General features: G+C 38.2%; 1 protein-coding gene across 4 annotated transcripts in view; it reads right to left on the bottom strand.

The window, feature by feature from the left end:
- PPP2R3A (protein phosphatase 2 regulatory subunit B''alpha) overlaps positions 1-27080 on the bottom strand; it is a 242842-nt gene that overhangs the window by 167356 nt on the left and 48406 nt on the right. For 2 of the 4 annotated variants that reach the window (XM_018050870.1, XM_013966138.2), the window contains exons 2-3: positions 26251-26405; positions 10041-12501 (exon numbers count right to left, since the gene is read on the bottom strand). In XM_018050870.1, coding sequence (XP_017906359.1) covers positions 10041-12032 — 1992 coding nt within the window. In that variant the 5' untranslated portion in view covers positions 12033-12501; positions 26251-26405. Of the gene's footprint in view, positions 1-10040; positions 12502-26250; positions 26668-27080 lie in introns of those variants that run through there. The other 2 variants (XM_005675537.3, XM_018050892.1) reach the window with 2 other exon arrangements.

Genomic DNA, 27080 nt, shown 5'->3' on the forward strand with positions numbered 1-27080 from the left:
GCTCAGCAGTGGTCCCTGGACTGGAAAAGGTCAGTTTTCATTCCAATCCCAAAGAAAGGCAATACCAAAGAATGTTCAAACTACTGAACAATTGCACGCTCATCTCACATGCTAGCAAAGTAATGCTCAAAATTCTCCAAACCAGGCTTCAATAGTATATGAACTATGAACATCCAGATATTCAAGCTGGATTTAGAGAAGGCAGAGGAACCAGAGATCAAATTGCCAACATCCACTGGATCATCAAAAAAGCAATCTACTTCTGCTTTATTGACTATGCCAAAGCCTTTGACTGTGTGGATCACAATAAACTGTGGAAAATTCTTCAACAGATGGAATACCAGACAACTTGACCTGCCTCTTGAGAGATCTGTATGCAGGTCAAGAAGCAACAGTTAGAACTGGACATGCAACAACAGACTGGTTCCAAATCGGGAAAGGAATATGTCATGGCTGTATACTGTCACCCTGCTTATTTAACTTATATGCAGAGAATATCATGCAAAATGGCGGGCTGGAAGAAGCACAAGCTGGAATCAAGATTGCTGGGAGAAATATCAACAACTTCAGATATACACCAATGACACCACCCTTTTGGCTGAAAGTGAAGAAAAACTGAAGAGCCTCTTGATGAAAGTGAAACAGTAGAGTGAAAAAGTTGGCTTAAAACTCATCATTCAGAAAACCAAGATCATGGCATCCAGTCCCATCACTTCATGGGAAATAGATGGGGAAACAATGGAAACAGTGAGAGATTTTGTATTTTGGGGTTCCAAAATCACTGTAGATGGCGACTGCAGCCATGAAATTAAAAGATGCTTGCTCCTGGGAAGAAAAGCTATGACCAACCTAGACAGCATAATAAAAAGACCAGAGACATTACTTTGCTGACAAAGGTCCGTCTAATCAAAGCTATGGTTTTACCAGTAGTCATGTATGAATGTGAGAGTTCGACTATAAAGAAAGTTGAGTGTCGAAGAACTGATTTGAACTGAGGTGTTGGAGAAGACTCTTGAGAGTCCCTTGGACTGCAAGGAGATCCAACCAGTCCATTCTGAAAGAGATCAACCTTGGGATTTCTTTGGAAGGAATGATGCTAAAGCTGAAACTCCAGTACTTTGGCCACCTCATGCCAAGAGTTGACTCATTGGAAAAGTCTCTGATGCTGGGAGAGATTGGGGGTAGGAGGAGAAGGGGACGACAGATGAGATGGCTGGATGGCATCACTGACTCGATGGACGTGAGTCTGAGTGAACACCAGGAGTTGGTGATGGACAGGGAGGCCTGGAGTACTGTGATTCATGGGGTCGCAAAGAGTCGGACATGACTGAGCAACTGAACTGAACTGGAGAAGATTAAGGTACATTTTTACATCTTAGAACAGAATGGAAATGGTCCAAGCCAATGAGATAAATAAACCTCTAACCTTAGTACCATTAACACTATAATAACATTTAGGACTTTAAGTAAATTCACTGAATGAGATAAGGGTTCAGTTCAGTTCAGTCACTCAGTCGTGTCCAAGTCTTTGTGACCCCATGAATCGCAGCACGCCAGGCCTCCCTGTCCATCACGTATGCATATCCAAATGCTATTTCCTCCAGAGAAACTTCCCTGAATTGGACAAGCTGGGATCTCTCTCTCTCCATCCTCTGAACTCCTGTAGCATTTCATCTCTCTCTCATGGAATCCATTCTTTTCACTCTGCATCACAGTAAATAGCTCATCTCTTCTACTAGACTGTGGGCTCCAAAAAGGCTTATGATGTCTGATTCATCTTAATCCCCAATTGTGTGCTCTACACAGTACATGCGTAAGCTATTTAGAAACTATCCTTTTTAAATCATTTTGGCAACCTCCATTTACATAATAATGTATTAACTATGCTGAAATAAACTTCCAGGCTCATGATTGAGCCATTCCTGCCCAGAGCTCCTGCCAAATTACCAAACCATAATCTGGATAACTTACATGTCCCTGTATATGGTCCACTTGACCAAAAATGTAGTATATTCAGTCAGCTAATCCCCAAGTGCCAAGTGAATTCTGGGCCTTCTCACCCCAAACAAGCTTGACTATGGGGTGCCAGCCATTCATATACTTTCTTCTTTAATAATTTTTTAACAATTATAAAAGTGATCTTTATCCAATTTTTGAAATAGGTCCTGCTAAAGTTCAAAGCAAGAGAGTTCCAGAAAAACATCTATTTCTGCTTTATTGACTCTGCCAAAGCCTTGACTGTGTGGATCACAATAAACTATGGAAAATTCTGAGAGAGATGGGAATCCCAGACCACCTGACCTGCCTCTTGAGAAATCTGTATGCAGGTCAGGAAGCAACAGTTAGAACTGGACATGGAACAACAGACTAGTTCCAAATAGGAAAAGGAGTACATCAAGGCTGTTTATTGTCATCCTGCTTATTTAACTTCTATGCAGAGTACATCATGAGAAATGCTGGGCTGGAAGAAGCACAAGCTGGAATCAAGATTGCCGGGAGAAATATCAATAACCTCAGATATGCAGATGACACCACCCTTATGGCAGAAAGTGAAGAGGAACTAAAAAGCCTCTTGATGAAAGTAAAAGAGGAGAGTGAAAAAGTTGGCTTAAAGCTCAACATTCAGAAAACGAAGATCATGGTATCCAGTCCCATCACTTCATGGGAAATAGATGGGGAAATAGTGGAAATAGTGTCAGACTTTATTTTTTTGGGCTCCAAAATCACTGAAGATGGTGACTACAGCCATGAAATTAAAAGACACTTACTCCTTGGAAGAAAAGTTATGACCAACCTAGATAGTATATTCAAAAGCAGAGACATTGCTTTGCCGACTAAGGTCCATCTAGTCAAGGCTATGGTTTTTCCAGTAGTCATGTATGAATGTGAGAGTTCGACTATAAAGAAAGTTGAGTGCTGAAGAATTGATGCTTTTGAACTGTGGTGTTGGAGAAGACTCTTGAGAGTCCCTTGGACTGCAAGGAGATCCAACCAGTCCATTCTGAAGGAGATCAGCCCTGGGATTTCTTTGGAAGGAATGATGCTAAAGCTGAAACTCCAGTACTTTGGCCACCTCATGCCAAGAGTTAACTCATTGGAAAAGACTCTGATGGTGGGAGGGATTGGGGGCAGGAGGAGAAGGGGATGACAGAGGATGAGATGGCTGGATGGCATCACGGACTCGATGGACGTGAGTCTGAGTGAACTCCGGGAGTTGGTGATGGACAGGGAGGCCTGGCATGCTGTGATTCATGGGGTTGCAGAGTCGGACATGACTGAGTGACTGAACTGAACTGAAAGTTCACATCTGGCAATACTCTGACAACAGTTTTACTCTTGATAGTTTTTTAGAAAATTAGAGTTTTAATTTGGACTTTCTAATAAATTAGACATCCTTCCCCCTCAGTTAGCAGAGAAGGGAATGGCAACCCACTCCAGTACTCTTGCCTGGAAAATCCCATGAATGGAGGAGCCTGGTAGGCTGTAGTCTATGGGGTCGCACAGAGTCGGACACAACTGAAGTGACTTAGCAGCAGCTGCAGCCCCCTCAGCTAGTGAAATTTGTAAGGTTTCACTAGACTGAAGCATTACAGTATAACTTAAAAAAAAATCTTCATTTTTGTTTACCTTAAAATTTTCCTCTTTCATTGACAAGTCCTTCCCCCTTGCCCTCCACTCTTTCAATGGAGGCAAGCAATAATGGAAACTTTTCCCAGGCTTTGTTTTCACTAAAATTAAGTAAAAAATAATTTTCAGGGGAGGCTAGGGTTTATTATTTTAACCTGTGAATAACAGCTGACAGGTTATTGTCCCATAAAGCTAAAAATAGACCCAAAATGACTATAATATCATCTGCTAAAGGTAATAAAATGTAGAATTAAAACATCATTTATTATGTGAACTTCCAAAGCAGTATATTTTTCTAAGTGTTTTTTTAAAAAACTTTATGTCCATGTCACACTCATGGACATGTAATTCACTCATTTGTTATTATGAAACCCTCTGAAACCTCAACCACACCTCCTTTCTCTCCTCCACAATCTGCTCTTATTTTTTTTTTAAACTGAAGTATAGTTGATTTACAATATTAGTTTTAGGTGTACATTATAGTGGTTTGATATTTTTATAGATTTTACTCCATTCAATGATAAAATATTGACTGCATTCCCTATGCTGTACAATATATTTTGTAGTTTATTTTCCACCTAGTAGTTTGTATCGCTTAATGCCCTTCCCTATCCTGCCCTATGTCCCACCCCTCAACCTACTAGTAACCACTAGTTTGTCCACTATATGTGAGTCTGTTTCTGTTTTGTTATATTCATTTGCTTTAATTTTTAAGATTCTATACATAAGTGAAAACATACCATTCTCTTTGTTCAACTCATTTCAGGCCTATTTGAGTAACGTCTGTTATTCCAGGACCTACAGGGTTGTTTCCTGTCACCTGCTGACCAATTATATAGAACTTGACACAGCGAGAAAGTTCATGAGCAAAGAAAGTTTTCCTTTCTTTGGAAAGAAGAGAGTAAGACATGGGATGAAAAGGAATCTGTTTTAAGTGGAAAAGTCAGAGATAGGGAATGACTGGAGAGGAAAAGGGAGAAAGCTATTTAGATAAGAACCCATGATGAAGAATTCTGAAACTCTGGGCTTACTTATTTTTCTATTTCTATTTGACTATCTGATTACCACATTGGTAGTTTTTGCTACTGATGTCTTTAAAAAAATATCACATTGAACCTTATCAAAAATCTGTTTTGCTGATCTACACAAAATAATATCTAGACCAGGAAATTAGCTAACTTTTTCTATAAATGGCCAGACAGTAAGTATATTAGGCTTTAAGGTCTCTGTTACAACTACTCAACTTAGTAGACAGGGCACAAGAGCAGTCACAGTCCCTAGGAAATGAAGGACTGTAGCTGTGCTACAATAAAACTATTTACAAACACAGGTGTCAGGTCAGATTTGGCCCATGGACCACAGGTTTCTGACCCCTGATTTAAAAGCTGTTTAAAGCTGATTTGTGTCTTTAATTGGAGGATAATTGCTTTACAGTGTTGTGTTGGTTTCTACCATACAGCAGTGTGAATCAGCCATAAATACACATATATACCCTCCCTCTTGAAACTGCCTCCCACCCACCGCCCCCAGGTTGTCACACAGCAACAGGGCTGAGCTCCCTGTGCTACACAGCAACTTCCCACTAGTTACCTATTTTACATATGGTAACATACATGTTTCAATGCTACTGTCTGAATTCATCCCACCCTCTCCTTACCCCACTTTGTCTCAAAGCCTGGTCTCCATGTCTTCATCTCTATTCCAGCCCTGCAAATAGGTTCATCAGTACCATTTTTCTAGATTCCATATATACGTACTGCTGCTGCTGCTGCTGCTGCTGCTGCTAAGTCGCTTCAGTCGTGTCCGACTCTGTGTGACCCCATGGACGGCAGCCTACTAGGCTCCCCGGTCCCTGGGATTCTCCAGGCAAGAACACTGGAGTGGGTTGCCTTTTCCTTCTCCAATGCGTGAAAGTGAAGTCGCTCAGTTGTGTCCGACTCTTGGCAACCCCATGGACTGCAGCCCACCAGGCTCCTCCGTCCACGGGATTTTCCCGGCAAGAGTACTGGAGTGGGATGCCATTGCTTTCTCCGATATATATGTGCTAATATATGATATCTGCTTTTCTCTTTCTGATTTACTTCACTCTGTATAATAGGCTCTAGGTTCATCCACCTCAGTTCAGCTGACTCAAATCCATTCCTGTGTATGGCTGAGTAATATTCCATTGTATAGGTACCACAACTTCTTTATCTGTTCATCTTACCCCTGATTTAGACTGATATCATCTGTACTAATCTCTCAACATCCTTCTAGTATTTTTTATTTGATTCCTTCTCCCAATACAGATTTGAAATATATTTCTGGAAAATAAATACTATTCCTCTTGAGAAATTATTTTGAAATACATATTAAAATATTAATGATATATAATATTGTCAAGTAGATCTTTTCAGTGATAATCATCAATGTCAAATAAAAGCAATTCCTATGTGTCCCTTACATAAGTCTTTTAACTGAAATGTTTTGAACAACTGGAAAATTTTTGACTGTTCAAAATATTTTTAAAAAAAAAGACAATTAAAAATTTATTATTCTTTAAAAAATTATTCTTAAAAACTATACTGTGGGAGTCCTGTGCTTTAAGATCTTTGTTAGCTAGCCACTCCCTTAGAGTGATCTTTTTAAAAAAAAAAAAAAATTGAAGTATAGTTGCTGTATAATATGTTACAGGTATATGATACAGTGATCCACAATTTTTAAAGGTTATGCTCCATTTATAGTTATTATAAACTACTAGCTATATTCCCTGTGTTGCATAATATGTCCTTGTAGCTTACTTTATACCTAGTAGTTTATACCTCTTACTCCCCTAAGCCTATATTGGACCCCATCCACTCCCTGTCCCCACTGGCAACCACTAGTTTGTTCTCTATATCTGTGGGTCTGCTGATTTTTTGTGAAAGAAACACTTTAGCATAGCATACAAGGTCATTCGTAAGTTGGCCCCAACCTACCTCTCTGATTCTATTTGCTTTTGAACTGTGGTGTTGGAGAAGACTCTTGAGAGTCCCTTGGACTGCAAGGAGATCCAACCAGTCCATCCTAAAGGAAGTCAGTCCTGAATATTCATTGGAAGGACTGATGCTGAAGCTGAGACTCCAATACTTTGGTCATCTGATGTGAAGGACTGGCTGGTTGGAAAAGACCCTGATGCTGAGAAAGATTGAAGGTGGGAAGAGAAGGGGACAACAGAGGATGAGATGGTTGGATGACATCACTGACTTGATGGACATGAGCTTGAGTGAGCTCCGGGAGTTGCAGTGATGGACAGGGAAGTGGGGCATGCTTCAGTCCATGGGGTTGCAAAGAGTCGGACATTACTGAGTGACTGAACTGAACTGAACTTTCTGTTCATTCTCTGTATACAAGAATAAAAACATGACCAGGAGATAAAAACACTGACATTTCAGGAAATGGTTACTTCTGGAAGAGGAGAGAATACTGGGGAGGGGAACCCTTGGGATTTCAACTATATCTGAGGTGACTTTTTTAAAAAGGTGATATTAATGAAAATTTTAAATAAAGATCTGAAGCAAAGCTACAGCAAAGCATTAAGATTTGATAAAGCAAAGTGGTGAGTAATAAAAAAGCTTTTTCTGTCATTCATAATACTTTTCTATTTGTTTAAGACAGGGGTTGACAACTACAATTTGGCCCACTGCCCATTTTTTAAGACTTAGAGCTAAGAATAGTTTTACATTATTGAAAGGCTGTTTAAAAGAGAAAAAACAAAAAAACAAGACTATATGACAGAAACTTGTGACCTGCAAAGACTATAATATTAACTACTTGGCCCTGTATAGAAAACATTTGCCAACTTCTGAATTTAAATATTTCATAAAAAGAAAAGATTTAAAAAATGAAGAGGTAAGGAGGCAACTGAGTCAAGGAAGGACAGTTTTGTTTTCTTACCTTAAGTATCTTCCTGAGACATTTTATATGCTTGTTTCTTTAAATTAGCTTTTCATGAATTATTTTTTCAACTTTTATGAAGAAGAAGTCTTATCAAAGTAATAAGAATTGTAACTATGTACGGCAGTAGATGGCAACAAGACTTAACTGGGATTATTTCAGTGTATGCAAATATCAGGTTGTTGTATACCTGCAACTAATATGTCAATTATACCTCAATTTAAAAAAAATGATGTACCTCTGTGGGAGAAAAGAAATCTCATCAAATTTTATTCTATGAAGTTGGAATTCACAGAAAATGAGTTCTATGAGGAACTCATTTAAAAGACCTATGGGAGAATCGTTTAATATGATTTTGATTTCAGTCAGTCCATACTTGTCAAAAAACTGGGGGGCTCATTTAGAGTCCAGTGTGTCATTTTTAGGCAGCTGTACTTAGACTGGTGGCCCACTCATGAGCTGTCAGCCAGGCACACAGGAGAGATGCTGCACGGGATCTATTCTTGGCTTCAGGTTCACGTTTTCTGCTTTCTGCAGTCTGCCTCTTCTAGAAGAATCTGTTTCCCCCGACCCCTGCCACCTGACAGATGATAATGGGGCAAGAAGGCTGAACAAATTTCAAAACACTACATTACAATAAGAGTTTCTGGCCATAGTAGTTGTGAAACATTGGATTATGTCATTAGAGAAGGTAGACTTTTTTTTTTTAATGGGGAAAACAGATAACACATTTAAATATTTTGGTACACTGCAGATCACAAGAACTGTTAGATCTTATGTTATTATAAAATAGTAAGCACATCAGTCTTGCCTATGTACATGAAAGGATTTAAAAAATTTTTTCTAATTAGCTGACGTAGTTTCTCCCCTTCAGCATTGACCCATGTTAATGAAAGAGTATTACCATCTGTGAATCAATGAATGAGGAGACTCAGAGAGATTTCACAGTAATGCTCAGTGGACAACTGAGGATCTTTTAGACCTAAATTACTTAATACTTTAAATATGTACTGTTTCAAACTTTGGCGTCACCGGTAACTAAAAATGTGAACAGGAGAACAACAGCCACAAAAAATAAGAGGTAAAAATTATTCACCTGATGATAATATGCATTTTTTCCTGTTCTAATGAAAATATTAATGTGAAAATAATAACTTGTTTTTTAACTGGGCCATATATATGCCATCTCTAATATCCATTTTAAAAAATTTATTATATTAAAGATATACAAAATGGCATGACAAAATACTGGTGGTTCATTTCCAGATTAAATATTACTGAGGCCTTGTGCATTCTTCCTCAATTCTATCTCTCTTCCTTCTTCCATGGATTAATCACTGTTCTGAACACTGTACCTGATGTATCCATGTATTTATTCATACTTTTTATACAATACAAATACCTCTAATAATTCCTATCATTATTTTACAACTAGTTTTGTTGACTTTGCTTCATGTCTGAATTCATACATGTTGACACATATAGTGTATTCAAATGGTAGAGACAGAGCTCACCAAATATTCTATGTGCTCCCATATGATTCTTAGACTTCAGGTTGGAATTACTGGGCTGTGAGCAGACGGGAATTGTGTCAAGAGTGGGACAAGGTGGCTAAAAGCGCCATTTCTTTCTTAGCCTTCTTTAGTGAACTCCTAAGCCACATCTTCCAGATGGGGCAATGGGGCAGCTGTAGGAACATGGAACATCCATCAGTCTGGGTCCCTGCGCGAGGTCGAGCAGAGCCTCTTACCAACTGCGTTGGACATGTAAAACGAATAAGAATCCTACTGGGCTGACACATATACACACCTACAAACGGGCAGATAATTTCCTTTCTGGGATTATTTAAAAGTAATGCTATCAGTAGCAGGGAATATTCAAAGATTTCTGAAAATACTTCTACCTTGTAACTCTAGACTGACATTCATTCTCACTTGCATGATGAAGGATATTTCATATACTCTAATCTTTACCTTCTTTGAAGATCTACTGCACTAACAAAACTTTCAGAGATGTGCTTATATGTTCACATACTTTTTCTGGTATGTTAGTTTTGTTTCCCCAGCTAGATTTTAAGTTCTACACAGGCGTGTAGTCCACAAAGGCGTGCAGTGAAGAGTGGCTTACTGGTTGAGGATTGTGAAACTAATATTAAATAACTGTGTAAGGCACCTTGCTTGTGCTTCACCTGACTTATCTTGATCGTTATTACTCCCATTATACAGATGAGGATATTAAGACCAAGTAAGTTTCCTTTGGTCACAGAGCTAGGAAGAAGATAAAGGGTGTCGGGAAGGAAATTGAAAGTAATCTGCTTAACTCTATAGAGACTTTGCTTTTTAGCTTTTTCCACCGAACTTAGTGAGACCATGTCTAGTGTAGAGTGGGAGCTTTAGTGGAACATAAAACGACTGACAAAACTGTTTTGTTTCTAAATTTTGCAAACATTAGTACATTTCTTTGGAGACTTCTTGGGACTGAAGATTGTTAGGTCTTACCTTGATCACCTCTGGGGTCTGCTGAATCAAAACCACTGAGGTAGTGTCTTTGACTTTATCACCAACAGGACTTCTGCAGACTGACAAATTGGCCTGGGAGGAAGTTGTCAAGGTTTCTTGTAGAATCTGCATCATCTCTTTTTCTTGCGATAGGCTCCCTCTGCCTGATTTGCATTCAACCAATTCTTGAGCAAAATCTTCAATGCTTTCTAGAATCCGCAGTAAGAGGGCTCGATCCTCTTCCTCTATTTTGTGTCCATTGGTTTCAATAATCCTTGTTAGACAGGAAGGTGACACTTTTTCTGTGGGTGAGGAGACTTTAGATTTAGGCTCAAGATCTGGCAGCTGACCAATCAACTGACTCTGACTATTTAGAGAGTTAGAGCTTTTACCTTTAGCAAGTGGCTCTCTTAGAGAGGTCTCCATCTTCTGTGAGAAAGATTCCAAGTCCATTAACAATTTATCTATCTCTTCCTGACTGTTAGAATTCATAAAATCTCTGTGGTTTTCCTCTTCAACTTTAGGAACTTTAGATTTAAGATCTTCTTCAGGAAGACTAACAACTGATTTCTCAAATATCTTACCAATTTCATTTTGCATTGAGGCAGGACATTTTTTGAGATGAGTACCATGGTCTGATAATTCTGCTCTATCTTCATTTACCTTTATCAACTCCGGAGAGGGTCCATTTTCTGTCTTCTGTTCTTGATACAATGCTTTCTTTCCATCTGACTCTTCTTCAATATATAGGGTCTCCATGACATTACCAGATGAAACATTTTCTAAAGGATTTACAGTTAGTGACTGTGATTGAAGCTGAACATCTTTTAGAGTTCTGGGATCACTTTTCTCTAAATTATATAAGGAATTTGTGGAGTTATTTGGAATGGGTTTCATAGTGTCTGTTTTTCTAGAACTGTGCTGGTCATCTTGCAATTCCATAGTTTGAAACTGTCCAGAGTCAAGGGCTGAGAGCTGGACAACATCTTCATACTTAGGGGGCTGTTCAGTGCCAAATACTGGGGAAAATGGAGTCAGTTGTAAACTAGGCATATTACTGACCAGTTCTGTTAAATCTATAGCCTCATTATTCCCAGACTGCATGAATTCAAATGGTAGCTTTTTCAGGTAGGATGCTAACCTGGTCATTACATTCATATAGACAGTTTCAGAGCTAGAAACTGCATCATTACCGTTTCCTTCATTGATGCTACTCCCTGTCTTTTTCTTTATACACTGTTTTATGATGTCTGTGCATTTTTTCAAATCCTCGGAGCATTTTAGCAAGATGTCTAAGCACATCTTTATGTCTGTACCAGAAGAAAAATTATCTATTTTATGTTTTTCTAAAATCTGAGTAACCAGGTCTTCTTCAGAAAAGTTGTGAAGAAACACTGAAGTCAGGTTTGTATCGAGTGAGTTTCTATGGGACAAAGATTTTTCCTCAACTGAGGAACTCCGGAGTAAACCAAAGGATGGAGAGTTCCCATCATGGTTATAATGGCCACAGAGCAAGTCAAAATCAACTGACCTCCTGTTGAATGAGTCAGATTTAACTTTCCTTCCCTTTTTATAAGCGGCGTGGTTGGAGTTTTTGAGTTTTTCAAGGGAAAATTCTTTTATTTTCCCACTGGCAAAACTGATTGCTTCTCCTGCAATGTCCTTTAAATTACAGGTACTCTGAAATGTAGATCCTTTCCTGACTTTGGGTATGCCCGTGAGGGCTTGATGGGGATAGTCACCTTCAGCTGAGGAAAACCCATTTTCATGGGGTAGAAACAGAGAGTCCAGATCTGTATCTTTGAACTGAGACACAGGGATGTGTAAGAGGTCTGCACAAACACTATGATGTATCACAATGCAGTCAACTCCATGTGTGAAGGTGTGGCAGGTTCCAGTGCAATAATGTATCGCTTGCTCAAAACGCCGGTCTATCACCACACTGCTGTAGTGGTTCACAGTACTAACCACAAGTCTGTAAGTTGCTGCCATAATATCAAATCCACTGGGTGGTAGGACGTAGAATTTTCCAGAACTTGTTTCAAGTAAATTCTCCTAAATGACACTCAGCTAAAAATATATTTGACTGACAACGTTCAGTGGTTTCTTACAAAATAATGACCTTTCCCGTGAAGGGAAATCATCAAAATTTGAGGTTTGGTAACTGTCAGATACAGTAGCTGTTGCACATGCGTGCTTGTATCAGCAAGTCTAATAATTTAATAATTGTCCTTTCTAGTTTCATTTAGTAATATCATAATACTATAGGATTATTTTTAGGAATAAATTTTAAGAAGAATAAAGAATATCCTCTTTTAGTTCTTCAGCAGTTCTATGATGCAGATATTTATGGTCATAAATGTACTGTCATAAATCTCAGTTGGTAGTATAGAAGTACTGTGATAACTGAGTCCTCCAAAGGCTTAAATGATCCATTTTTTTTTGTGAATGACAGGAAAACCTATAATGAAAAAAGAAAATGATTTAAAGGAAATACAATCTCTTAATACTGACAGAATCTTTTATTTCCTCTTCTTTTGTATCCCACACGCAGTTAATTATCTTTTTCTTTGCCACATCACTGGTGGCTTACTTTTGATTCAAGCCTTTGTTTCATTACACCCTACACTCCTTATTACCTAAAGTAGTATTACCAGCTTTCCTGGGGACTCAGTGATAACGAATCCACTTGCTAATGCAGGAGATGCAGGTTTGATTCCTGAGTCGGGAAGATCCCCTGGAGGAGGAAATGGCAACCCACACCAGAATTCTTACCTGGAAAATCCCAAGAACAGAGGAGCCTGGTGGGCTATAGTCCATGGGGTCGCAAAACAGTCAGATATGACTTAGTAACTTAACTACAGTAACAGTATTACCTCAACTCTGCCTTGTTACAACTGCCTCTCAGTTGGCATTTCTAATCCCACCCTCCTTGCTTCCTAACATGACACTGACTAGCTTGGATATATAGAGCTTTCTCACCTCTTTCAGATCAAGAATTCACACTACCGATCCCTAACATGCATCATGGCAGGCCTAGCTTCTTTGACTCATTTTTCAACAACTATTCCCATCCACACATAACCTTATTTTCTGCTACTGTCCTGCATCAACAGGACAAGGTGATGTTGCTTCCATCAACCTAGGTTTCTTAAAGATGGCTGACACACAGTGCTTGTTCTTGATTGTACAACTTCCCTGACACTTGGAAATTATTCCCTTACCTTCAATTCTTTTCTTACTCTTTCTGACAGAGAAAAACAACCTTTATTACTGATCTTGACCTCATCCTCTCAGACCCTGCCACATGCAGATCTCCTTCTCTTGTCATCAATGGATAGAATTTAATCATTCTCTTTTTTTTTTTTAAAGGGCACTTAAATCATGTTGGAAGTTGCTGTCCAAAAAGGTTCCATCCAGTGCTGCCCAGTAGTCCTATCCATTATTGAAAGGGGGAGTTTACTCAATTCTCTAACTATTATTGTTGAGCTTTCTATTTCTCCATTGTTTTGTTTTCTGTATTTTGATATTCTGTTGTTAGATACGCATGTTTCTAACTGTTATATCTGCCAGATGGAGGGCCACAAACTATTATAAACTATATAACTGACTCACTTTGCTGTATAGCAGAAACTAACACAGCATTATAAACCAATTATCCTCTAATAAAAATATAATTTAAAATAATAAAAAGAGAAAAAACATTAAAAAGCAAAACAAAATAAAAAGGTTCAGTCAATGTTCTGACTTAATCAATAAATACTGAGTGCTTCCTGTGTGACAGGCCCCTGCCAAGTGCTAGAGATAGAGCAGTGAATAAAGTCCCTGTCCTGAATGAACTGACAATCTAGCTGGAAGAAGAAAAACAACATGTAAGTAAACCTGACTTAGATGGTGATATGTGCAATAGAGAAAGATGAAGCACAGCAAGGGTTTAGAAAGGATGAGAAGGTGCTGTGTTACAAAGGGCAGTCAGGGAAGACCTCGCTGAAATCTGAATGGAGAAGAGAGGGAGCAGGTTGAGGAGGTATCTGGGGTTAAATCATCTTGGGCAGAATAACCAAAAGTAAAAAGGCTCTGTAATCCCATGGCCTATACAGTCCATGGACTTCTCCAGGACAGAATACTGGAGTGGGCAGCCTTCCCCTTCTCCAGGGGATCTTAAACGCTGAATATATTTAAAAGGTAGAGCCAATATGACCTGTCAAATGATAAGAGTGTGCAACACTACTGCATCAAGAAAGGTGGACTAAGACAATGACAGGTGGGAGACGACGACAGTAGAGAAAGAGAGCATCGGTTTGACAAGACCAAGAATTGCACTGGTATGTTAACAATAAAAACAGGTAGGAGATGACAACAGCAGAGAAAGAGAGCATCAGTTTATCAACACCAAAGAATCGCACTGGTATGTTAACAATAAAAACAGGTAGGAGATGACGACAGCAGAGAAAGAGAGCATCGGTTTATCAACACCAAAGAATCGCACTGGTATGTTAACAATAAAAACAGGTAGGAGATGACGACAGCAGAGAAAGAGAGCATCGGTTTATCAACACCAAAGAATCGCACTGGTATGTTAACAATAAAAACAGGTAGCAGATGACGACAGCAGAGAAAGAGAGCATCGGTTTATCAACACCAAAGAATCGCACTGGTATGTTAACAATAAAAACAGGTAGGAGATGACGACAGCAGAGAAAGAGAGCATCGGTTTATCAACACCAAAGAATTGCACTGGTATGTTAACAATAAAACAGTTACCCATTTAATAATGAGAAACAGAACTTGACTGTTTTCATTTTTATTTCTTCAATCCTAGAAAATTCTGCTTATTTTTCTTATTCGTTATATTTCTTCTTTGGTAAAGTTTCTATTCAAATCCTTTGCTTATTTCTGTATTTGAGACAGTGAAATCAGATATGGTTAATAGTTAATACAATTAATTCATGAAGAACCCTCTGTTTTGTTGAATTCTCATACTGTTTAGGATATATTTCTTGGCTCTTTAGATTCAATGATTATTACTCTTTTTTTATGCCAATCCTATACTATCATAATTACTGTTGTCTAAGTTTTATTACCTGACTTTTTTCCTCATATTTTGAATTATGATTCCTTTTTATGTTCCAACATTCTTTGATGGTCTTCCAGATGAATTTCTGCATTGTCAGGTTTTAAGAAAAACCTGATAGGAATTTGATTATAATTACAGTAAACTTATGAATTATTTTGAAGGAACACTGATATCACTATAATATTCAGATTTTCCTTCCACAAACATATAAATTGTAATTCCAACACTCCTTTCTTTCTTTCTTCCTTTCTTTGTGGTTTTTCTTCAGTGTTTCACCCCCATTCTTCTTTTCCTTCTGTGTCTCAACTTTATTGCTATGTGAATGGATCTTGAGCCATTGTGTTTTCCTCTTCTGCCTTGCCTTCAAATCCAAGATGGTGGCTCATATAAAACTATGAAGCTGAATATCATGCAGGTTGGCTGAGGCTCAAGTATAAAGAAGATCCATAGTAAAGGGAGTGAGTGAAAGCCGCTCAATCGTGTCTGACTTTGTGACCCCATGGACTATAATTTGTGACCCCATGGGATTCTCTAGGCCAGAATACTGGAGTGGGTAGCTTTTCCCTTCTCCACGGGATCTTCCCAACCCAGGGATCGAACCCAGGTCTCCCACATTGCAGGCAGATTCTTTACCAGCTGAGCCACAAGGGAGTACCTACCCAATAATTCTTAAGTGAAAATACAAAAGTGCCCAAGAGGAATAAGTGTTATGGGGCAAAAGACTAGAATGTAGCAATGGAAGGAAATACATCTTTAAAAGATGTACATCCAGGAGACAGGGAAGAAATAGCACCAAATACAAAAAACTATGTGCCTTTTCAGAAAACCATGATTTTGAAGAGTTTTGGGGTAAGGATAAAAGAGAAGGAAAATCAAAGGACACTATCAAGAAAGTATATTAGGATAACTGGATGAGAGCTATTAAGACTATATTATTTTTGTTTGTTTTGGCCATTCTATATGGCATGCGGGATCTTAGTTCCCTGACCAGGGATAGATCTCATGGCCCCTGCAGTGGAAGCATGGAGTCCTAATCATTGGCTCTCCAGGGAAGTCCCAGGACTGTATCTTAATATGGGTGATAAAAGTGGTCCTGAAGCAAAATACAGAATTGTTAGACAATTTAAAAATCCAGATTAAACTGGATATTTAAATATTAAATTTAAACTATTAAAACAGTTGTCAGATAAATTCCTAAGCTGATATAAGACTCTTTTATTTCTCTGAAATTTGAGAAACTAAAGAGAAATCTTTCTCTAGGTTTGAAAATGAGCAAAACCACCAGTTAATAAGGTAACATGACAGAAAATACAAGAAAGTATTGTTGTGATGTTAGAATTTGAAGGAATCAAGGAAGAGAATACTGGCCAGAGTCAGATATACTGCTTTTAGCCAGTGCTGCCTAATAAAACTTTCTGTATTGATGGAAACATTCCATGTCTGCCATGATAGGCTGACATCTGCCACATGTGGCTATTGAGCACTTTAAACGTGGCTACTGTAACTGAAGCAATGAATTTTAATTTTATTTAGTTAAACATTAAAAATTTTGAAATTATTTTAGACTCAAGGAAAAGTTGCAAAAATAATATACGGAGTTCCTGTGTGCCCTTCCCCCAGTGTCCTCCAATGGTAACATCCTATATCACCACATCACAAGGATCAAAAGCAGGAAACCGACAATTAACAGACCTTACTTAGATTTCACCAGTTTTATATGACTCACTCCTTCCTATTCTTTACTTCCTCCCTTCCTTTTACAGTAAGTACCACTGCAATCAGGATACAGAACTACCCCTTCACTCTTCAGAACCCCTCACACTACTCTTTCGTAGTCACACAGTAAACAGACCACTAAACTGTTCTGCGTCATTACGATTCTGTCATTTCAAGAACATTTATGTAAGGCATACAGTGTTTAAGCTTTTGATACTGGTTTCTCTCGCTGAACTCAATGACTTTGAAAGTCATTAACTTTACTGAAGATTTCAACAGTTCATCCCTTTTTATTGCTGAGTCTATTGACTGTATGGATATATCACAATTTGTTTGCCCATTCTCATATTTAAGGATATTTATGTTGTTTACAGTTTTGGTTATTACAAATAAAGCTGCTTTTTGTATAAACATGGTTTTCATTCCACTACGGTAAATAACCACATTTACAAGTCTGATGGTTAGGTTGAATGTTAAGCATATTTTTAGAAGAAACTGTCAAACTATTTATCAGAGTGGCTACACCATTTTACATGCCCACCAGTAATGTATCAGAGAGATGGCTGATTCCACATCCTCTTCAACATTTGTGATTGCCAGTATTTTCTACTTTAGCCATTCTAATAGTGTGCTGTATTATCTCAATGGAGCTTTAACCTACATCTCCCTTCTAGCTAATGACATTGAACATCTTATCCTGTGCTACTGAGCAGCCTCATATGTCCCTAGAGAAGTGGTGTTTAAATGTTTTGCCTATTCTTATTAATTCCAAATAATTTCTTTGAAAGCCATATGTGGTTAGAGGCCACCATGTTATACAGTATAGTCCCAGATAGTAGGAAGGCAGCTTTCAGAAATTGAGACTTTAAAAGAAAATATGAAGAAAAAAAAGAGAAGATATAACAAAAATGAAGACTGATAGGTTTTAAAAATGACATCTGATGACCTTGTCATAAGTAATCTTACTGAGAAAGTGAAGTGGTGGAGAAAGAGCTAAAGAACTAATTAAAAATTTAGGTCTTTGAGTTTAAGTTTTGAAGGGACATGAATATCACAGAAAGGGAACATAAAACTAAATCCCAAGGGATGGCACCAATTTCAATAAGAAGTTTACAGTATAAAATAATTTGGGTTTTTTCTTTTAAGGTAAAAGAAATGAAGATTACTCTCCTGGTATTTGGTTCAGATTCTGTGGGTATCAAATTCTGCCTTTTTGTTTACACCATGATTCAACTGATGCCCAATTGTACGGCTGGAATCCTAGACATGGAATCTAATCCAATTATTCTTAATCAGAGATACAGTCTAACTCAGAACTATGATGCTATCTTGTCTCTCAGTAAAAGCCAGTCTGCATGGGTTTGAATCCCACGCCTGCCACTAACAGCTATGTGGCCTTACAGAAGCTGATTAACTTTTATCAGCCTGTTTCACCTGCAAAACAGAGATACTAATAGTAACCATCTCATGAGGATTAAGTGAATATGTTAAATGCTTAGAACAATGCCTAAGACACTGGAAATACTCAATAACTGTTAGCTGTTACTGGTATAACTCACTTATCCAGCATTTTCTCCTCTGAGCCAGATGTTGGTGGGATGATGCTGAATAATTCTTGGTGATGGCCCTCAGCACACTCACTATTTAATCAGGGCAACCAGGGAGGTAAGTACAACATGAATCAGGAGCACAAAGGTAGGGGTTTTCTTTTCCATTTTGCTCTCATAATTAATACATGTTCTCAGAAAAGTTAGAAAAACACTGTAATTACTCATATCACAATCCAGAAATAACCACTGTTGATATTCTTATGAGTGAACATCATGAAATTTTGTGAAAGTATGTTTTACAAAAAAGTTATTTTCTTAGGATATATTCCAAGGTGTAAAATAGTGTGTGTATATGCCTATTATTTTTAATGGTTCTAGAAACATACATCCATTTTCTGCTCTCCAGGAAAATGGCAAATTTATATTTCCAATATCAGTGCAGGAGTGGGCCCATCTTTTCATGCTCTCCTTGAGTGATACCACTCTTTAAATCTTTGCCAATTTGATAAGATGAAAAAGTGAAGTGCATGTTTCAATCTGCACCTAAACATCTATTTACCTAGTAGACATTTTGTGTTCATTCACAAAGCCTTTCTTCAAGCCCTTTTGTCCATTTTAAAAGAGAGTATCTAAATCAGACCTCAAAGTCAGGAAAGGCTTCCCCAAATAAGGGAGGTATGTACCTATTCTTGAGTTCTAGATTTTGTCTAACTAATGAGAATTAGATAAGAAGGAGAGGGAGAATACTCCAGAGGGAAACATACATGTGAAGGCTCAGAGGCCTAACATGGCACAGTGAGATCAGAACAATGACAGCTCCAGCTGATTTCACTGGGGGTGAGGTGGGATGGGGAGGGTACAGACAGGCAAGAGGGGAGGAAACCAGAGAGGAGCAGGAACTGGACCACAGACTGTCTTGTGTGCTAACCTCAGCAGTCTGAACTTTATTCTGAAAACTATGGGAAAAGAAACAAAGACTTTTAAGCTGGGAAGTAACACGATGAAGTTTATGTTTGAGAAAGACATTCCAGCAGTTGAATGAAAGTATGGAAATCAATTAGAAGGCTAATGTAATAATCCATTTAATAAGTGCTAAGACTCTAAACCAAGTAAGTAGGTGGCAGAAGTTAATAAACATGAAGGCACTGATTAAATAGTCAGTGAGAAAGAATTCACAGAAAAGGAGGAGGAGAGAGTGAAAAGGGAGGAATCTTGGGTTTCTGATTTAGGTACTAGAGGACGAATGTTATCACTTCCAACATGTTTTTTTGTTTTTGTTTCATGGGAGGTGGTCACAGAAAACATGAAGGGTTTTATTCTGAATGTGTTGTTTGAAGAGGTAACACACATGGATTATCCAAGTGGTGATGAGTGGATGAAATGTGAATGTAAAAACCCTCAGGTCAGCAGCAAGATCTGGGTGGGAGAGGCTGCTTTGAGAGGTCACTCAGAGTGTATGCATACAGTGAGAAGGGCTCTGGGTTGAGGATCGTAGACATTTATGGGTTAAAGAGAACAGAATTCTTAGGAGGGATCCTAAGAAACAACTTTCAATGATGTTGAAGGAGAAGCTTTCAAAATGGACATCATCAGTGGTGGGTGCTGCTGAGAGATCAAGAAAAAACAAAAATTACCCACTGGATTTGCCAGTGTGAAGGTCACTGGTACCCTCACTAAGTGAGATTTCAAAAACCAACAAACCCCAAAGACTATGGCACAGTTCCAAAGACTATGTATGCATAAGAGGTATGTATAATTAAAAATATCTGTCAATAGAAGTCCAAATGAACTAAGTAAAAAAAGTCATAAATGATAAGAAAGCATTGTATTCTAGTTTGAGATTTTTCTTTCTAAATGGCACATGAAAAGAGTGTGTTACAATGTTCAATTTGATGAAATATCAGCCTAAACATGTTATATCAGGGGTAGAAAGCAGAGAGGGAGGGAAATTAAGATGTGATATTTTGAATATTTACATTCATTCCTCCTCAGATATTTTTGCACACTGCCTGCCCACTTCCCCCAAGCCTTTCATCTTTTCTGTTCCTTCATCTCCACAATGGGCCAGAGTCTGTTTTCCTAATTTCTGTCTAAGTGGTTCATATGCACTCAAAGTGGTTCAGCGTTCATTCAACAATTCCTATTACTTCCACGTTAATTGGTGTATGACTATGTTAACAAGTACTCTCCAGTGGCTCCTGGTATTCCTTCAGTGCAAACATCCCGATGAAGTGGATTTCTTGTGAAACAAAGGTACAGAGGCAGCCAACAAGAAAAGTTAGGAGGGAGAACTGGATTTTGAAGCATGAGAGCCTTAGCAGGTGAAGATGGGATTTAACTGGTGGGGAAGATCCTCAAGAGAAGGAAATGGCAACCTACTCCAATATTCTTGCCTGGAACATCCCATTGAGCCTGGCAGGCTATAGTCCATGGGGTTTCAAGAAGTCAGACACAACTGAGCATGCACATGCATATAAGCAAAAAGGAATTCAACAAAGGTACAGAGATATAGCAGATATTCTACTATATAATTAAGAGAGAGGTTTGTGTGTTTGGAGAAGTAGCAGGAGTTTGGTATTGGTAAGGCTGAAAATGTACAGTACGGATTTTACAGTTTTAAGGTCTCCTTCAAATATTAAGAACAAAAATAGGAATGTAAACTCGATCTTCAAAGAACCTAAGAGACATAGTAACCCCAAATCACTGTATATGAAGACAGAAAACTGCAGCAGGATAGTAAGTGACTTAGCAGGGTAGAGGAGGAAGGGATACTAATGACAAACAAACCAATTCCCCCTGCACAACCCCAGAAGGCCCAGGTTAGGAGGTACCAAGAACCACAGAAAATGGAATAGTGGAGGACAGAACACAAGGGGAGTGCTTAAGAGTTTGAAAGGAATAGAGTTCTCCCCACCCTTACTCCACAAACTCAGAAAATCATCCCTCCTTTCCTGCTAAGACAGGAATCCTATTTGTTGGTGAAAAAACCTGAACCAGAAAAACACCAACCTGAGGCCATCACACACAAAAAGGGTGGCAAAGGACTTAAAACTGAGTAAAGGTCTACTTTCTGAATAAGCCCACCAGCCTCCATATCCCAGCTCAAGTCCAGGTCAGTCACCAAAACCAGTTTATTATCTCCAGCTCCCAGCCCCGACTATGGGTTAAATAATTCTTTTTCTGGAGATTAGAAAGCCCATCTGATCACATGATCACCTTACAGAGAAGCCCACTAATTGACCAAAGATCTCTATTCCTTTCAAACTTTCAAACACTCTCGCTGTGTTCACTAATTGACAAATGCTACTCCAAAACAGAGCTTCCTCTCAGCTCTCTGAGTGCCTGCTAAGTTGTTTCAGTCATGTCTGACTCTTTGCTATGCTATGGACCCTAGCCTGCCAGGCTCCTCTGTCCATGGGATTCTCCAGGCAGTACTGGAGTGGGCTGCCATGCCCTCCTCCAGGGTATCTTCACAACTCAAGGATCAAACTCGCGCCTCTTACAACTCCTGCATTGACAGGTGAGTTCTTTACCACTAGCTCTACCTGGGAAGCTGCTCAGCTCTTACAGTCTCACTTTTATTTTAAATCAGCTTTACTGATGTATAATTTACAGAGTAAAAATGTTCATATTAGATGCATAGTTCAAGGAGATTTAGCAAGAAACACTGTCCTAGAAGAGAGGGAAAATTTACATTGCCCTAAAACTATTTTTGTGCCCCTTCCCAATCAATTTTCCTACCCTGCAATATTTGACAACTGCTCATCTGAGTCCTATCACCATAGATTTGTTCTGCCAGTTCTCGATCTTCACATGATTGAAGAGGTGTATATACGACATGTACATACATTTTCAGCCTGGCTTCTTTCATTTTGCATAATGGCTTTGAGATTCATCCATGTTACCACATGCATCAATAGAATATACCTTTTTACTGCTTAGCAGATATTCTACTATATAATTAAATATACCCAAATTCATCTTATCTATTCAGTTAATGGACATTTGGGTTCTTTCTAGTTTGGACTATTATGAATTAAAACTGCTAAGAACTTTCAATTAAAAGTATTTTTTGTCAATGAGCATTCATTTCTTTTGGGTAACTAACAATGGAATTAATGAGCCATGAGAAGTGTACATTATATAAAAAACCTGTAAAATAGTTTTTCAAAGTGGTTCTGCCATTTTATGGTCTCATCAACAACACTCAAGAGCTCTAGGGGCCCTACAACCTTTTGGATACTTGTCAGTTTCCTTAATTTTAGCCATTTTAGCAGGGGTGATGGAGAAGGACATGGCAACCCACTCCAGTGTTCTTGCCTGGAGAACCCCAGGGACAGAGGAGCCTGGTAGGAGGCTGTCTATGGGGTTGCACAGAGTCAGACACGACTGAAGTGACTTAGCAGCAGCAGCAGGTGTGAAGTGGTATCCCACTGTGGTTTTAATTTGCATTTCCCTGATGACTAATGATGTTGAGCAATTTTCATACGCTTTTTAAAATATTGGGGTACAGTTGCTTTATAATGTTATGCTAGTTTCTGCTCTACAACAAAGTATCATATGGTTATTATTAGCAATTCATATGCATCTTTTTTTGGTGAAGTTTCTATTCACATCTTTTGGGTTGCTTTTGACTAGAGTAAAAGCTCATTTACATATTTTAGATGTACATATTGTCTCTTGGTCTGTGGCTTTCCTATCCAGTTTCTGAGCAGCAGCTTTTGAAGAATAGGAGATTTTAATTCCAATTTTAATTCTACTAATTTGATTAATCCAATTAATCAAATTATCTTCTGTCATTAATAAATTTGTATCCTGTCTTAAGATTTCTGTCTATCTTAAGGTCATAGATGCTTTAAGGTTTCAAGTGTATGTTTAGGTCTATGATCTATTTTGAATTAATTTTCATGTATGGAATGAGGCTAAATTTCAACATTATCCTGCATCACTTGTTCAAAAGACTATCCTGTCCCCACTGAACTGTGTTGGAGCCTCTGTTGAAAAGCAAATCACCATACATATAGATTTATTTCTGGATTCTCTATTCTTTTTGTCTTTGTATATACCAATACCATTCTGTCTTAATTATTGTAGCTTTATAGTAAGCCTTAAGATAATAATGTAAATGCACCATTTCTTCTTTTTCAGATTTGTTTCAGCTATTCTAGGTCCTCTACACTTCCATATGATACTGGAATCACTGTGCCTATTTTCACAAAGAAACATGCAGGGGTACTGACTGGAATTTCATTTAATCTAAATCACTGGTGACACTGGAGACCTTAATAATATCAAGTCTCCAATCATTATAATCCATGAACATAAATGTATCTCTCCTTATATTTACATGCTTTTTCATTTCTCTAAGCAACGTCTATAGGCCTTTCATTAAATTTACTCCCAAATATTTCATGTTTTATGATGCTAATACAAATGGTACTGTTATACTGATTTCATTTTCCACTGTGTTTGTTGTTGGTATAGAAAAATACAGTTGATTTATGTATGTTGATCTTATCACTTGCCACTTGGCTAAATTCATTTATTAAAGGATTTGGGAGGGGGGTAAATTCCTTGGGATTTTTCCATATAGACTATTGTATTGTCTGAGACTAGAGAGTTTTACTTTTTCCCTTTCCAATACTTACTGCCGTACTGACTATTGCACTGGTTAGAATCTTCAGAACAATACTGAATAGAAATATGAGTTCAGAAATCCTTGCCCTGTATCTGATCTTAGGGAAAAGTACTCAGTCTTTCACCATGATGACAGCTGCAGGTTTTTTAGTAGATATCCTTTATCAGATTGAGAAAGTTCTTTTTTTAAAAAATTTAAATTTATTTTAATTGGAGGCTAATTACTTTACAATATTGTATTGGTTTTGCCATACATCGACATGAATCCGCCACGGGTGTACATGTGTTCTCCATCCTGAGCCCCCTCCCACCTCCCTCCCCATACTATCCCTCTGGGTCATCCCAGTGCACCAGCCCCAAGCATCCTGTATCCTGCATCGAACCTGGACTGGCGATTAGTTTCTTATATGATATTATACATGTTTCAATGCCATTCTCCCAAATCATCCCACCTCTCCCTCTTCCACAGAGTCCAAAAGACTATTCTATACATCTGTGTTTCTTTTGCTGTCTCGCATACAGGGTTATCGTTGCCATCTTTCTAAATTCCATATATATGCGTTAGTATACTGTATTGGTGTTCTTCTTTCTGGCTTACTTCACTCTGTATAATAGGCTCCAGTTTCATCCACCTCATTAGAACTGATTCAAATGTATTCTTTTTAATGGCTGAGTAATACTCCATTGTGTATATGTACCCAGGGATGCAAGGATTCTTCAATATTTGCAAATCAATCAATGTAATACACCACATTAACAAATTGAAAAATAAAAGCCATATAATTATCTCAATAGATGCAGAGAAAGCCTTTGACAAAATTCAACATCCATTTATGATAAAAACTCTCCAGAAAGCAGGAATAGAAGGAAGATACCGCAACATAATAAAAGCTATATATGACAAACCCACAGCAAACATTATTCTCAATGGAGAAAGTTCTATTTCTAGCTTGTTGAGATTTTTAAAAAATCTCATGAGGTGGTTCAGTTCTGTTAAATATCTATTTTGAACCTGTTGAGATGGTCACATAATTTTTACCCTTTATTTAGCTAATGTGATGGAAGAAGGGTGAGAAAACTGAAATTCAGCTTCAGGCATGGGCTGTTTTTGTAGGGCATCCAGAAGAGATACTTCCCATTCAGACGAATATACATGGCAGTAAAGAGACAGGAGTTGAAAATAAAAACTTGGGAGTAAGTGTCAGATAAAGGTTTTAAAGCCAAAAGAGTGGACAAGACTGATCTGCACAGAATGAGAAATGAGACAAAGACAAAACTCTGAGGAAGGCTGATATGTACAGGGTGAAGAGAAGGATGCAAGGAAGGAGACAGAGAATGCATTTTCAAAAGGCAGGAAGAGAACCAGCCAAATGTGACATGGAAGTCAAGGGAGGAAAGTGCTACATTCTTCCAACATTCTGAATTCCAAAGAGCTTGTGTACCAATAAACATTAAAACTATACTTTTCTTTTGTACATGTTTCTCCCTAATTTCATGTAGAAATTTGAGGAGTTAATAAAACCTTAAACAGCATACATATAATGATGGAAAATAGAGAATGATGTTACACAAATTTTTATGTTGCTATTTGTGTGTTCTATTTCAGGAAACACCTGGAGCAGAGAGTATGAGGTAAAGAACTTCCACCACTTATCTCAGCTGATGAAAGGGTTCAAGAAGAAAATGATCTGCATAAATCATAGACACAAGGGATGACTGTTTGAATATCCGTGTTATTTAAATAGGACATTCTGGAGACTAGATAAGGAAAAATTATAGAAAAGTGCCTAAAACTTTTTTTTTTTTTTAACACAGTACATAAGGTGTGATGATTCAGAAGGAATGAGTCATTTAGAGATAATAAGATAATCTGCCTGGAAAACACCGGCACTCTGTAGTGGATGACTCAGTATGGAAACTGATCCCAAGAGAACAATTTAGAGGGATACAAAAACATATACTACAGAGCTACTTGTAGGATAAAAAAAGGAGACCTGGAATATTTTATCTGTTGTGTTCACTTCAAAATTGTTGAGAAAATAAATTAAGAAATCTCATAGAAGGCAGTATTTTTCTGATGCTCAAAGAAATTATATATATGAACATGAAAGAACAATTAATGTTCTAGGTTTAATGCTGATGTCTTGATGAGACTAAAAGTAAAATAAGAACATCTCAGCAGCAGGCCTAATTTGAGCATACAGGAACTAGGAAGTGCTTAAAGACTTACTTTTTTCTTTACTTCAGTGGAGAAGGAGGAAATGTGGCTGAGGGAAAAAGCACCAGGTGGGCAGGCAGGAGTTTCTCGTCCAAGCTTTTACTTCTGCACTGACAAGCTCAGTAAGATGGTCAAGTCAATGCCCTCACTGGGATTCGCCTTCTCTTCTGGAAAAATAGGACAAGAGATGGTTCTGGGGTCCAGGGAACACAAGAAAAGCAAAACATTCTTTCTTGCTTTGAATTACAAAAAAGCAACTAAATTTTACCTAAAAACTATTTTGTATTTTTTTTGATATGGGAAGCACAATAAAGTGGCTATTAATTTTTAAAAAATATTTATTTATTAGGCTGTGCTGGGCTTTAGCTGAGGCACACAAGAGCTTTAGTTGTGGCATGTGAACTCTTGGTTGTAGCATGTGGGACCTAGATCCCTGACCAGGCATCAAACCTGGGCCCCTTGCATTAGGAGTACGGAGACTCAGCCACTGGACCACCAGGGAAGTCCCTGAACTGGCTATTAATTTTTAATGCATGTAATTTGCAAAACTACTGATTTCTGAGTACTGGCTCTAAGTGGCAAATAATGAAGGTAAACTTTGTGCATGCGTGCATGCTCACTCACTCAGTCGCGTCTGACTTTGCAACCCCATGGACTGTAACCTACCAGCGTCTTCTGCTCATGTGATTTGCCAGACAAGAATACTGGAGTGGGTTGCCATTTCCTTCTCCAGGGAATCTTCCTGACCCAGGGATCAAACTGGAATCTCCTGCATCTCTTGCACTGGTAGGTGGACTCTTTACCTTTGAGCTACCTGGGAAGTTTGGTGGTTAAACTTTGAC

Source organism: Capra hircus, chromosome 1 (genome assembly GCF_001704415.2).
Source record: "Capra hircus breed San Clemente chromosome 1, ASM170441v1, whole genome shotgun sequence".
NCBI lineage: Eukaryota > Metazoa > Chordata > Mammalia > Artiodactyla > Bovidae > Capra > Capra hircus.